This window comes from Cebus imitator, unplaced genomic scaffold, assembly GCF_001604975.1.
Source record: "Cebus imitator isolate Cc_AM_T3 unplaced genomic scaffold, Cebus_imitator-1.0 Scaffold84, whole genome shotgun sequence".
Classification (NCBI taxonomy): domain Eukaryota; kingdom Metazoa; phylum Chordata; class Mammalia; order Primates; family Cebidae; genus Cebus; species Cebus imitator.
Genome location: NW_016107399.1, coordinates 3,791,666 through 3,803,820, shown reverse-complemented (window position 1 = coordinate 3,803,820; position 12,155 = coordinate 3,791,666). Strand labels below are relative to the sequence as shown.

The window sequence follows — 12,155 nt, the reverse complement described above, 5'->3', positions numbered from 1 at the left end:
TTAGAAAGTTCTCCAATCCATGAAGCAATCCTGAAAAGACAGTGTTTTATTACAAAATTAGGCAAATGTCCCATCTCCATCCTTTCTTTTTTTTTCTGGTATGTGTTTTATTTTTCTCCCTTCTCTCCTTTGCCCTCACAACACGGTGAGAGGAAGCCAATCACATTTTTCAGTTTATTAACCTGGCTGGCAGTCCAATCACACTGCAGAGTGAAAAAGGCTTCTGGCAGCCCAGCCCCGCCCAGCTCACTGTGCCTTGGAGGCGGTGGTGGTGGTGGATGCAGCCCCGCTGGCAGAGGCCACTGTGAAGAGAGAGTTCTGGATGGACTCAGCGGAGGTGGAGGTGGCGTGAAGGCTGGCTACAGGTGCAGAGTTCCCTGCAGAGGCTGCGGCAGCAGAGACCAAGCTAACAGGGTTGCTGGTGAGCAGAGAGAGGTTCTGAGGGTTCAGGAACAGAGGGGCAGTCACAATGTTGGGGGCTCCTCCTGCATTGGCAAATACCAGGTTCCCAGTTGCATCGAGCGATGTTATTGGAAGAGAGCCACCAGAAGCAAGAGCTACAGACAAAAACACCAAACAACAGGCAGGAATGAGAACATTAATATCATCCTGGGGACGCCAAATAACACATCGAAAGTCTATCACATTCACTAGGGAAAGAGTGTAGCCTTTCACTGAAATTTTTCCCCAATCACAGTGCTATATTGATACTAACTGCAGTTTATTTATAATTTTGAAGAGCCTAAAAGACTGAAATGTCTAATTTAATGAGCACAAGCAGGGGTAGAAGACAGAATTAATACCTGTCTAATGAATTGGAGTCATGTTTCCATCTTGAAATCTCAAGTTTATTTCATTTACCTAGACGTATTTAATAAATCCAATAATTTTGTCTTTATTTTTAACTACCTCCTGCCGATTTTAAACTACTTCTGTTCAAAAGACAAACTAGCTAAAGTGACTAAAGCATTAAAAATAGGAGGTAAATGGTGTGTGCATTACAGCCTGAGGCCCGCCTCCTGTTAGATCAGTGGTGGCATTAGATTCTTATAGGAGCACCATCTGAGGTGGAAACAGTGTTAGCCAGAAACCATCCCCCTGCACCGTGGCTGTGGAAAAATCGTCTTCCACAAAATCGGTCCATGGTGCCAAAAAGGTTGAGGACCACTGCTTCATATTATAAGATGCAAACTATCTTGTAAAAAGGCTTTAGTTCTAAAATAAATTATATATCACCAAATAAAGTAAAAGTTATAATTTCTCACTTCCTGAGGCTAAACATTTGATTTCTATGACTTGCGCAAAGGAGAATGACGAATCTATTGTAGCAGGAAATCAGACATAATGATGTAGGTTGCCCACATAAGTGATCTAAAGCTAGGATGTGCTTTAATAGGTGAGAAATTTTCTATGATGCTGTTGCTTCCCCAAAGAAGGCATTATCAGCATTTTATTTAGAATCATTGAGACTATCATTTAACATCTCATCCTGCTGTCCCACAACATTCCTAAATCTCCCCATCCATATAACCTCACTCCAACATGTAGATTTGAGGGATTTTCTAATGGCATTACACGGTTGGTTGATTTCTTACATAATATACAGCTGAAGGGAAGGCCTCTGACTTTGGCCATGCTCATACAAATAGTACAGAACAGTGAGACTTAGTGCAGCTTAAACTTCTTCTGAGATTTCAAACTTAGGGTCACAGACCAGTTCTGGATCTTTTCAGAGTGTCAATCATGCCCTGGGAAATTTATGTGGCCTTGGTAGTATCCCCACAGCACAGAAACATTCAATAAAGCAGAAGAAAAAGTGATTTACCACAAATTCTATTAAAAAAAAAATGATTATATAACAAAAGCTTTAGAGCTAACCAATTCAGGTATGATTTAGTCAATCAGAAAGTCAGTATGATGTAAGGTAATCTAGGCCATGGTTTGGTTCTGTCTGTAATTTAACATTCTCTATAGTACACTGTTAGAGATATCACCTGTGAAATACTAACCTTAATTTAGGTTGGCTAATAGCTATTTTTTGGCCCTGAAAACTCTCATTTATGCACAAACCACTTTTTTTTTTTTTTTAAAGAAACAGGGTCTCACTATGTCAACCAAGCTGCAGTACAAAGCTATTCACAGGCAATATCACAGCACGCTGCAGCCTTAAACTCATGGCCTTGAGTGATCCTCCTGCCTCAGCCTCTCATCAAAACTATTATAATTTTAAGAAAAAAAAATTCTACAATTAATTAGTGATGTCTCTCAAATTGTCTCCCAGAATCACGTAACAGTAAACATTTTTAGACAGAAAGCTTAGGTACAAAACAAGGGGAACCTTTCACGATATAGAATGAATATTGCCCTGGGTAACATGCTAAAAGGTAAAAGGAACCCAGCTGAACTGGGAAAAGAGACATTATAATCCAAGAGAATATATGTTCTACACAAACAGGGATATAAAAAGGGCAGACCCTAACAAGAACTAAAAGCACCCCTGAGGTCCACCTGATATGTTCCAATGTTCATTTATTATATGACTTTCCCATGCACAGCTTTCTCAGGGGTAGGGATGGAGATTGGAGAGCCTTACTTGATCAAGTTTGCCTGAGATGGGTTTTAGATTAATACTTGGGATAAACTTATCAGGGGGAAAAATCTGGCTTCAAGTTTATTCACATAAGATCAATATCAGCATAAAAGTTCTGGTTTCTTACCATATACTAAACTAGGTATCTTTCCTGCTTTTACTGACATACTAACACCTATACTTCTCTTACAAAGCTTTTTTAAAGGACATTTTCTTGGTCCTCAAATATAAGTTAGTCAGTATTTTGACTCTTTCCCTATCATTTACTTCTGGCAAAGCAGACTTCCTCCATCTCTCTCTCTCTCTCTCTCTCTCTCTCTCTCACACACACACACACACACGCACGCACGCCACCAAAGTAAGCAGAAAGCTTCTACTGACCTTGAATAGTTGCCAGTGTACTGTTGCTCATTAGAGCTGGGCTGAGAGCACCGCTCAGGGTCCCTGGATTCAGACTGAGTAAGGCACCTCTGCAAGTCCAAAAGAGGAGTCATTTTATTACCATGCAGATGGAGGTCTCATTTTGACAACACACCAAAAAGAACTTACAAAAGGAAAATCCAACTGGGGAAATAGGTGGAAATATTTATTTTTCTTTACTCTTCTACGGTTTGGTTAGTGCTTCACAGTTACTGCTTTCCTTGATGCTTACTCATACAAATGAGGTTATGATCAGCACAAAATGTAAGACTTTTAAAGTCATTTCGAATGACTTACTTTTTTCCAAAATGAAAGAAACATTCTAGAGAAAAAGTGTTCGACAATAACAGTACAAAATTGAGACTCTCATTACAACATCTCTTATCTATGCTTGAGAATTAGGAAGTAGGCAGTTAAGCGAGCGTAATGGGGAAAATACGAGTCAAGAGTTCTGGGCTTTCTTCTTGGCCCTGTCACCAAGGTAATCAATGACCTGGTATTTGGGGTCTTTCTCTGAAACAGTTATGACTACTCCCTTTCCCAGGGTGTTAAGAAACTTAAACTCAACTATAATCAAGGTCCTTGTATGATCACAAAACAGTCCATTTCAAAGAGATTATTGCTTTAAAGACATTTTCCCCCTACTTAAGTCAGGTGATGCAAAGTCTCCCCTACGAGTAATTCCAGGGATGACCTCCTCCTCAGATGTGAATGAGATGAGAAAGCGCCTTACCCAGCCGCAAACTGTGAGGGTGCCATCAGGCCTGGGTTTAGTCCTGCAGCAGCTGCCATGGCAGCAAGACTAGCATTTGCTGGCAACTGTGCAGCTCCTTGAAGGGCAGCAGCTGCTGCTGTTTGCAAACCTGATGCTGTCACCATCACCTGGCTGGTCCCAAGAGGGGAGGACAAAGGAGTGGAGGTGGTCTGTGTTGTGCTGGTCTCACTGGCACTGGATGCCTCGGAGGTGGAGGCTGAGGCAGAAGGGGAGGGACTCAGAGAGGGGGATGTGACTGCTGAGGAAGCCGGAGGTGCTGTGGAAATCACGGTTGCCGTATTGTTGGAGGTGGTGTCTGAAGTGCCTGAAAAGACCAGATTAGAAGATGACCTTTTGTAAATGGTTTTGGAAGAATGGTGGGTTTACTCAGCCAAACTCTATAATCAATGGAATAATTAACCTACCACCTAGTAAATTTGCCCTTGAAAATTTGCCCTTAATAACCTAGTTTAGTGCTTCTATGAAAATTACAACAACAAACATTTTAGAATCACAGCTATGAACCCTACACTTTAAGAGATATGAGCAATGAAAGAAACAGAAAAGTTTTCCATTGCCTATTTCCTATTCAAGAAACAAAAGAAAGAATCATAGAAGCTCTAATTATGGAATACAACTTCTCTGGGGAAGAAAAAAAAACAAGAAGAAAACCTTCTGTAAAGCTCTTTTTCATTCAGAAATCTCCTTAGTGGTCTCCTCAGAAAAATCAAAACAAGAAGAAAAACAGAAAGTTACGTACTTTTCTAAGAATTCAGTATCAACAACATAGTATAAAAATGACTATGTGCCTTCTCTATGACATGCAAACAAGTAACTATTCTGTAATAAAAATTAGCTCTCAAAAAGTCCATTGTGGTAAACAAACAAACAAACAAACAAAAAACACAAAACCATACAATGATACTATGAATCTCATAAAAGCTAGCATAAAAATGAAGATGTAAGAAATTATTATGTGTAGGCCAGGCATGGTGGCTCATGCCTGTAGTCCCACAACTTTGGGAAGCTGAGGCAGACAGATCACAAGGTCAAGAGATCAAGACCATCCTGGCTAACATGGTGAAACCCTGTCTCTACTAAAAATACAAAAATTAGCTGGGCATGGTGGTGTGCACCTGTGGACCCAGTTACTCGGGAGGCTGAGGCAGAATTGCTTGAACCTGGGAGGTGGAGGTTGCAGTGAGCCGAGATCGCGCCACTGCACTCCAGCCTGGGCAAAACTCCATCTCAAAAATAAATAAATAAATAAAAAATAAATAAAAGAAATTATCATTTGTGAGGTCTTAGAAAAAGAGTGCCTAAATACGCTTTTGGTTTAAGGAGAACAAACATTTGGATGTAAATGACTAACTGACATTAAACATATCATTACTAAACACTAAAACACATTTGCTGGGATTATTTAATGTTTGAGATCAGTGTTGTCTGACAGAAATTCAAGACATATGTAATTTAAAAATTTATAGTAGTTCCACTGAAAATAGTAAGAAAAGGCCGGGTGCAGTGGCTCATGCCTGTGATCCCAGTATTTTGGGAGGCCAAGGCAGATGAATCATTTGAGGTCAGGAGTTCGAAACCAGCCTGGCCAACATGGTGAAACCCTGTCTCTATTAAAAATACAAAAATTAGCCAGGTGTGGTGGTGGGTGCCTGCAATTCCAGTTACTCAGGAGGCTGGCACAGGAAAACTGCTTGAGCCTAAGGGGCAGAGGTTGCAGTGAGCAGAGATCACGTCACTGCACTCCATCCTGGGCAACAGAGACTCTGCCAAAAAAAAAAAAAAAAATAGTAAGAAAAAAGTAAAATTAATTTCAGTTATATATTATATTTAACCTAATGTACCCAAAATATTAGCATTTCAAGATGAAGTCAATATTTCAATATTGATGGATACTAAATGGGTCTGCTTATAAAAAAGAAAAAGAAAAAATAAAAATTTAAATATCAAGTTATTTTGCCATTTTCCTTTCTGAGCTGAAAACGGTATCTTATTTTATGATTACAGTACACCTAAAGTTGAACTAGCCACATTTTAAATGTTCAAAAGCCATATGTGGCTGGTGGATGCCACATCGGATACCATAGGTCTAAAATAGGTCTGGAAGTGAGGCCTGTGAGGTTCCAGAGGCAAGTGTGACTTAAAGAATGTTAAGTCAGTTTGCCTAAAGTAGAAATGGCTCACACAGCTCTCAGAGGATAGATAACCTTTTACAAAGCAGGAGATGCCAACTGTCCCCAGTGAGCTGTAATTCTGATCCTATCTATAAAAGACAGTAGAATAGGCCCTTATTTTAGTTATCAGTAAGTGTTACTAGCATATTACAAAAATAGGCTGCCTAAACTAGCTGAAACCTACTTTAGTAAAATTCACTATGTTCTAGGATATAATCAACTATATACAGTTGGTTCTCTGAATCCACATGTTCCACATCTGTGGATTTGACCAACTGTGTATCAAAAATATTTTTTAAAAATTAATACAATAAAAAATAATATAAATTTTAGAACAATACATTATAACAACTATTTATATAGTATTTCTGCTGTGCTAGGTATTGTAAGTAATCTATAGAGATGATTTAAAGTATACAAGAGGATGTGAGTAGGTTATATATAAATACTATGCTATTTTAATTTTCTTTTTTAAATATTTTTTTTTTGAGACAGGGTCTCACTGTGCCACCTAGGCTGGACTGCAGTGGCATGACCACAGCTCCCTGCAGCTTCAACCTCTCAGGCTCAAGTAATCTTTCCACCTCAGCCTCCCAAGTAGCTGAGGCTACAGGCATGCACCACCACACCTGCCTAATTTTTGTATATTTTGTAGAGATGGGGTCTTGCTGGTCTTGAACTACTGAGGAACTCAAGTGATTCTCCTGCCTCAGCCTCCCAAAGTGCTGAAATTACAGGCATGAGCCACTGAGCCAGGTTGCTATTTTAAATAAGTGACTTGAGCACCTGTGGATTTTGGTATCTGGTGGGGTTTCAAACCAATCCCCTGAAGACACTGAGGGAAGCAAAATCTAAGTGGCATTTTCTAAAGATAGAAAACTCGAAAAGATTTAAAAAAAAAAAAAGGCATCTAAAAATTTATTGATGTGATAATTCTATGAGGTATAAAATACTTTCAATACATTATTTTTGAAAACCCAGACCAATCAAAACAAACAGTGCAGACTTACACAGGTATGACACATTGGAAAAAAATTTATGTAAAAGATAACATTTTTGGCTGGGTGCAATGGCTCACACCTGTAATCCCAGTGCTCTGGGAGGCTGAGGTGGGCAGATCACATAAGGCCAGGAGTTCAAGACCAGCCTGACCACATGGTGAAACCCTGCCTCTACTAAAAACACACAAAAAATTGCTGGGCATGGTGGCAGGTGCCTGTAATCTCAGCTGCTAGGGAGGCTGAGGCACAAGAATCGCTGGAACCCAGGAGGCAGAGGTTGCATTGAGATTGCACTCCAGCCTGGGTGATGATGTGAGACTCCGTTTAAAAAANAAAAAAAAAAAAAAGGTAACTTTTTTGGTGATGAAATCTTTTAAAAGGCTAAGGATTCTAGTGTAGAAACTTGCATGTATGAATAAAGATACCCCTCATTTTGAAAAAGTATGAGGGAAAGCCTCGCCTGCCTGCCTGCTTCCTGTTCATATGATGAAATAAAGTTTGGCAGTTCTTTATTCACATTCACAGCTCACCACTAGCCCTTCCATTCAGGGGGAAGGACTCTTGAGTAACAGAAGCTACAAAATGTCAGGAAAAACCCTTACAAGCTACTGATATTAAGTAATGTAATCTTGTGTTAATTACTATGAATAAGTAACCAAAAATCACCAGACAATGAAAAAGCCAACAGCACACAACAAATGGCACAAAATGAATAAACAAAGTGAATGCCAAAAAACCCTAACTTAAAAAAAAGATAAATTACCAGAGTTCAAGAAAGACATTAATTCACATTGAAAATGCTCACTGAAGGCCAACAAGGGCAAGTTTTAAAAGGCCCCTTCTTTGAAACCTCATAATGAAATTTTAGAAGAGTAAAGATAAAAAGATCCTTAAGGTTTAGAGAGAGATAAAACAAGAAAAAAGAGATTGAAATCAGACTTTTCATCAGCAACACTTGATGCTTAAAACACAATAAAATTCAAAGGAAAAATAATTTTGTAATTGGAAAAACTCCAAAAAAACTGTGAGGGCAAAATAAAAACTTCTCAGTTATACATGTATTTAGAAATTTTACCTCCCATGTAACCTTTCTAAATAAAATTACTTGAGTACATGCTCCAGACAAAAAGGAATCAAAGAGGAAGGCAAGGGATCTGAGAAACATTGGATCTAACTCAGGAAAACAATGAAAACAAATTAAAATAAACAATCATAGAAATCCCAAGAACAAAGTCTTCAGGAACAAAATAGACTGCATTAGATAAGTTGTATGATTAAGATATTGGCTGTCTTTAATAAATAACATGATAAAGAAACACGCTACTTTTCTCAACAGTTTCTAGAAAAAAAGAAGGCAGTATAAAAATGTCAGAGGAAAAGAGGTTGCACCTGAAAGTTATAGTCCAAAGAGGAAAAAAATTTAAAAGCAGGCATGGTTTTGAGCAATGGCTGACAAGAGTGAGAAAGACAATCCACTTGACACTGACTCTTCTTCTCTTTCAAGGAGCAATGACACAAATTCAGCAGCTTAAAACAACACAGTTTATCATCTCATAGTTTTTCTGGGTCAGGTGTCCAGGCACAACCTAGCTGAGTCCTCTGCTTAGAGTATCATAAGGCTGCAATCAAATATTGTACCGGACAAATACTACTGAAATTGTACATACATGTACATTAAAAAGATTTAAAGAGAAAATAAAAATAGTACTTGTGATTGTTTTTTCCTGTTTAAATTTCCTAATAATGTTGTTTCTTAATAATTAAAAAAAAAATTCATTCCAGGAAACATTATCAACATGTCAGAAAACAATCACAATTAGATCCACATAAATAGGTTAAGTAACTGAGCTCAAGAAAATGTGATTGATAAGAAATATCAAAAACTGATGCAAATTTTTAGCTAGCACTGAGTATTAAAATCTTTCTAAAATTATTTTTTCCCATATTTTAAGAAAACTGCAAAGCAATTTTTTCTTAATGTGTAAACTATTAGAATTTTTTCTGTAAAAAACAGGTATTTTTAGACCTAAAGCAATATAATTTGTTGGGAAAGTAAGATTCAGTTTATAATTTACCAGGTGACTGGCAGTCAATTTTGACAACAAGGTCCTCAGAGACAAAACTTCATGTTCTTGGTGCCTGACACAGTGCCAATCAATCACTAACAGTTTGCTTTTTAAGAGGATGCACTCAATATTATATATATGCCTAACCAAGGTTCTTAAATATATTCTTGAATGAAGGTTCTTAAAACTGGAATCTGTAGGTATCCACAAATAGCCTTGGGGTGGGGGTTGACAGGAGTGATCATTTATAAACCTCCTTAAATTTTACTAAAACTTGTGCATATGTCTATTTAGTGGAAGGAAAAGTCTGTAGCGTTCATTAATTCTTAAAGAGGTCCAACATCCAGAAGAGATCAAGAAGTACTTTTTAAAATAAGCAAAAATTAATGGACGGTTGGATGCAGAAAAAAATAAATAACATTTTTTAATAATGTATTCCAATAATGTAGAAATTTAATATAGCATAAAGAAAGCCATTTATTCATTTTTTACATCATGGTTAGGTCCTAGAGCCAAGGAAGTGTTATAAACTTAAAACAAAAGTAAGAAAAATAAAAGTCCTCACCTCTAGGTTAAATCAAGCTTCATTATGAAATATCATGAATCTACCCAATGATTTACCAGTAAATAACCAACCTGGTGAATAATTACAGCATGTCTTATGCACTATGTTTCACTAAAAAACATCTAATGACAGTGCTAAGTGATTTTAAATTTATTGGGAAAATTTGCTACTTAAAGGAAGGCAAAGAAAAAAAAACATTCATTTTATAGTGAGTATGTCATGCACTGAGCTAGGCATCAAGAGTTCAAAAAGAATACTCAATCTTCTGAGAAATACAAAGTCTACCGGGAAAGACAGATGTGTAAAAATAAAACTATAATACAGGTATGTGGAAATGAATAGTTTCCTGGAGAAGCTAAATAATATTTCCAAGAAAAGTTGACATATAAGCTGGGGTAGTTTTATCAATAACAGATCAAGAACTGCAGGATAAGATGGACATTTCCAGTGTAGGGATGTTTACAAAGGTACAGATGGAGCCCTCCTGTGTGCTGGGAGTAGGGTAGGCAAAAGACTAGCGGGAGATCAGGTACACACTGGAAATAACCTTCTATGAATTGATAAACTTGGAAGTTTTCCTGAATGCAAAAAGCCACAGCTATTGAAGGTTTTTGAGAAGTTACTTGAAAGAAAATTGATGTTTATGAGCAACACCAATCTTTAGTTAGAGCCTTAATTCACAATTTAATGGAAGATTCTTATAATAACCCATCATGGGCCTCCCACGTGCTCAGCAGGTACATGGCCTGGCAGCTGCTTACCTGTAACTGAAAGATTTGTCACGCCAGCACTGGTCAGAGGGAGGACAGGGCTGACTGTGAGGGTAGTTGCTGCACTGCTAGTCACAAGGCTTGGTGTGGTCGCCACCTTGAGGTCAGAAATGAAAACATGGACAAAGCACTTAAAAATCATTTTATAGTCAGTCTTTGGTCTTGGAATTGAGACATCTGACATCCTGTGTTGGAATGCTGCTATTGGAAGATGGTTGTTCACTGATACCACAAATAACTTAGCCTGGGTTTTAAAAATAAATAATAAAAGTCCCTAAATTTCAATAATGTTGAATTAGATACATGCTAAGTCAGTAATAAACATTCTACTAATTATCAACTTTACATAAATGAGAAAACTGTTTGACAGGATCAGGGAATCTGCGGTACATGTATTACTTTTACTTTTGACTCTGCGGGGGGCAGTATGGCCTTATGTTTGGTTTTAATAAAAGAAAACTATAAAAATAATATCATGTAAACTTTTAAAAAACTAAGATTAGTTTTGAAATACAAAAAAATTCTACAGTTTGCAAGAAATACTGTCTTCTAGGACAAATAAATCTAAAACATAAACATCACCTGTACAAAATTGTTATTTAATAATTCTCTTTTTCATACCTATCTCATAAACTTTATGACTACAAACCCACCACTTAACTACAACTTTCCTGTAAACTAACATGTGCTTTTAATGCTGACTTTAGTTTAAAAAGACTGCCAGTATGGAATGCTATTCAATTAAAATAAAACCAAATTAAAAAAAAAAAAAAAGAACAGAAATGCAAATTAAACAATATTCCCATATTTTGAATCCTGGCAATATAGAAGTCACATATACAATCATCCCAAAATCAAGGGAGTCACATGACCACTGTATGTCCCTTCAATCTAGGAGTAATGCAAACAGCAGAAGTTACTCAATGAGGTTTCAAAGGGAAGAATCATATGTTGTTTGAAAGTAAAAGATCTGAGATAATTGTTTTCATACAAGTTCAGAGCTGAAGGTCTGGCAATTTACTGTCAATCATGTGAGTGTAAGTTTAATTAATTGGGCTGTAGGACTCAACATGAATAAAAAGTAACAAGATTTTCTGAGATAACTGGAAAGAGCAGCAAATTTATTCCCATGGTTACAGAGTAATCTAAGGAACTACACAAGAAAAGAGTATGATGGAAATACAATGAAAGAATTAAAATTGTTCACTTTAAAAATTAAGAAAGGCGGGCAGGGTGCGGTGGCTCACACCTGTAATCCCAGCACTTTGGGAGGCTGAGCTGGGTGGACTACCTGAGGTCAGGAGTTCAAGACCAGCCTGGCCAACATGGTAAAATCCCATCTCAACTAAAAATACAAAAAAATTAGCTGGGCCTGGTGGCGGGTGCCTGTAATTCCAGCTACTCTGGGAGGCTGAGGCAGAAGAATTGCTTCAACCTGGNACTAAAAATACAAAAAAATTAGCTGGGCCTGGTGGCGGGTGCCTGTAATTCCAGCTACTCTGGGAGGCTGAGGCAGAAGAATTGCTTCAACCTGGGAGGCAGACGTTGCAGTGAGCTGAGATCACACCAATGCACTCCAGCCTGGGCGATAAGAGCAAAACTGTGTCTCAATTAAAAAAAAAAAAAAAAAAAAAGGCTGGGTGTGTAAAATTTACAGATTTTACACCTGTAAATCCCAGCACTTTGGATGGCTGAGGCAGATGGATCACTTGAGGTCAGAAGTTCGAGACCAGCCTGGCTAACACGGCGAAACCCCACTTCTACTAAAAATACAAAAAAATTAGCTGGGCCTGGTGG

The 12,155-nt window shown here is 37.8% G+C and overlaps 1 protein-coding gene across 3 annotated transcripts in view; it reads right to left on the bottom strand.

The window, feature by feature from the left end:
• The window catches only part of POU2F1 (POU class 2 homeobox 1), a 181,468-nt gene continuing 169,313 nt past the window's right edge, over positions 1–12,155 (bottom strand). For all 3 annotated transcript variants that reach the window (XM_017534079.2, XM_017534082.2, XM_017534081.2), the window contains 4 exons: positions 10,350–10,455; positions 3,744–4,089; positions 2,972–3,060; positions 1–557 (listed from right to left, as the gene is read on the bottom strand). In XM_017534079.2, the coding sequence (XP_017389568.1) occupies positions 247–557; positions 2,972–3,060; positions 3,744–4,089; positions 10,350–10,455 (852 nt within the window). In that variant the 3' untranslated portion in view covers positions 1–246. The remainder of the gene's footprint in view (positions 558–2,971; positions 3,061–3,743; positions 4,090–10,349; positions 10,456–12,155) is intronic.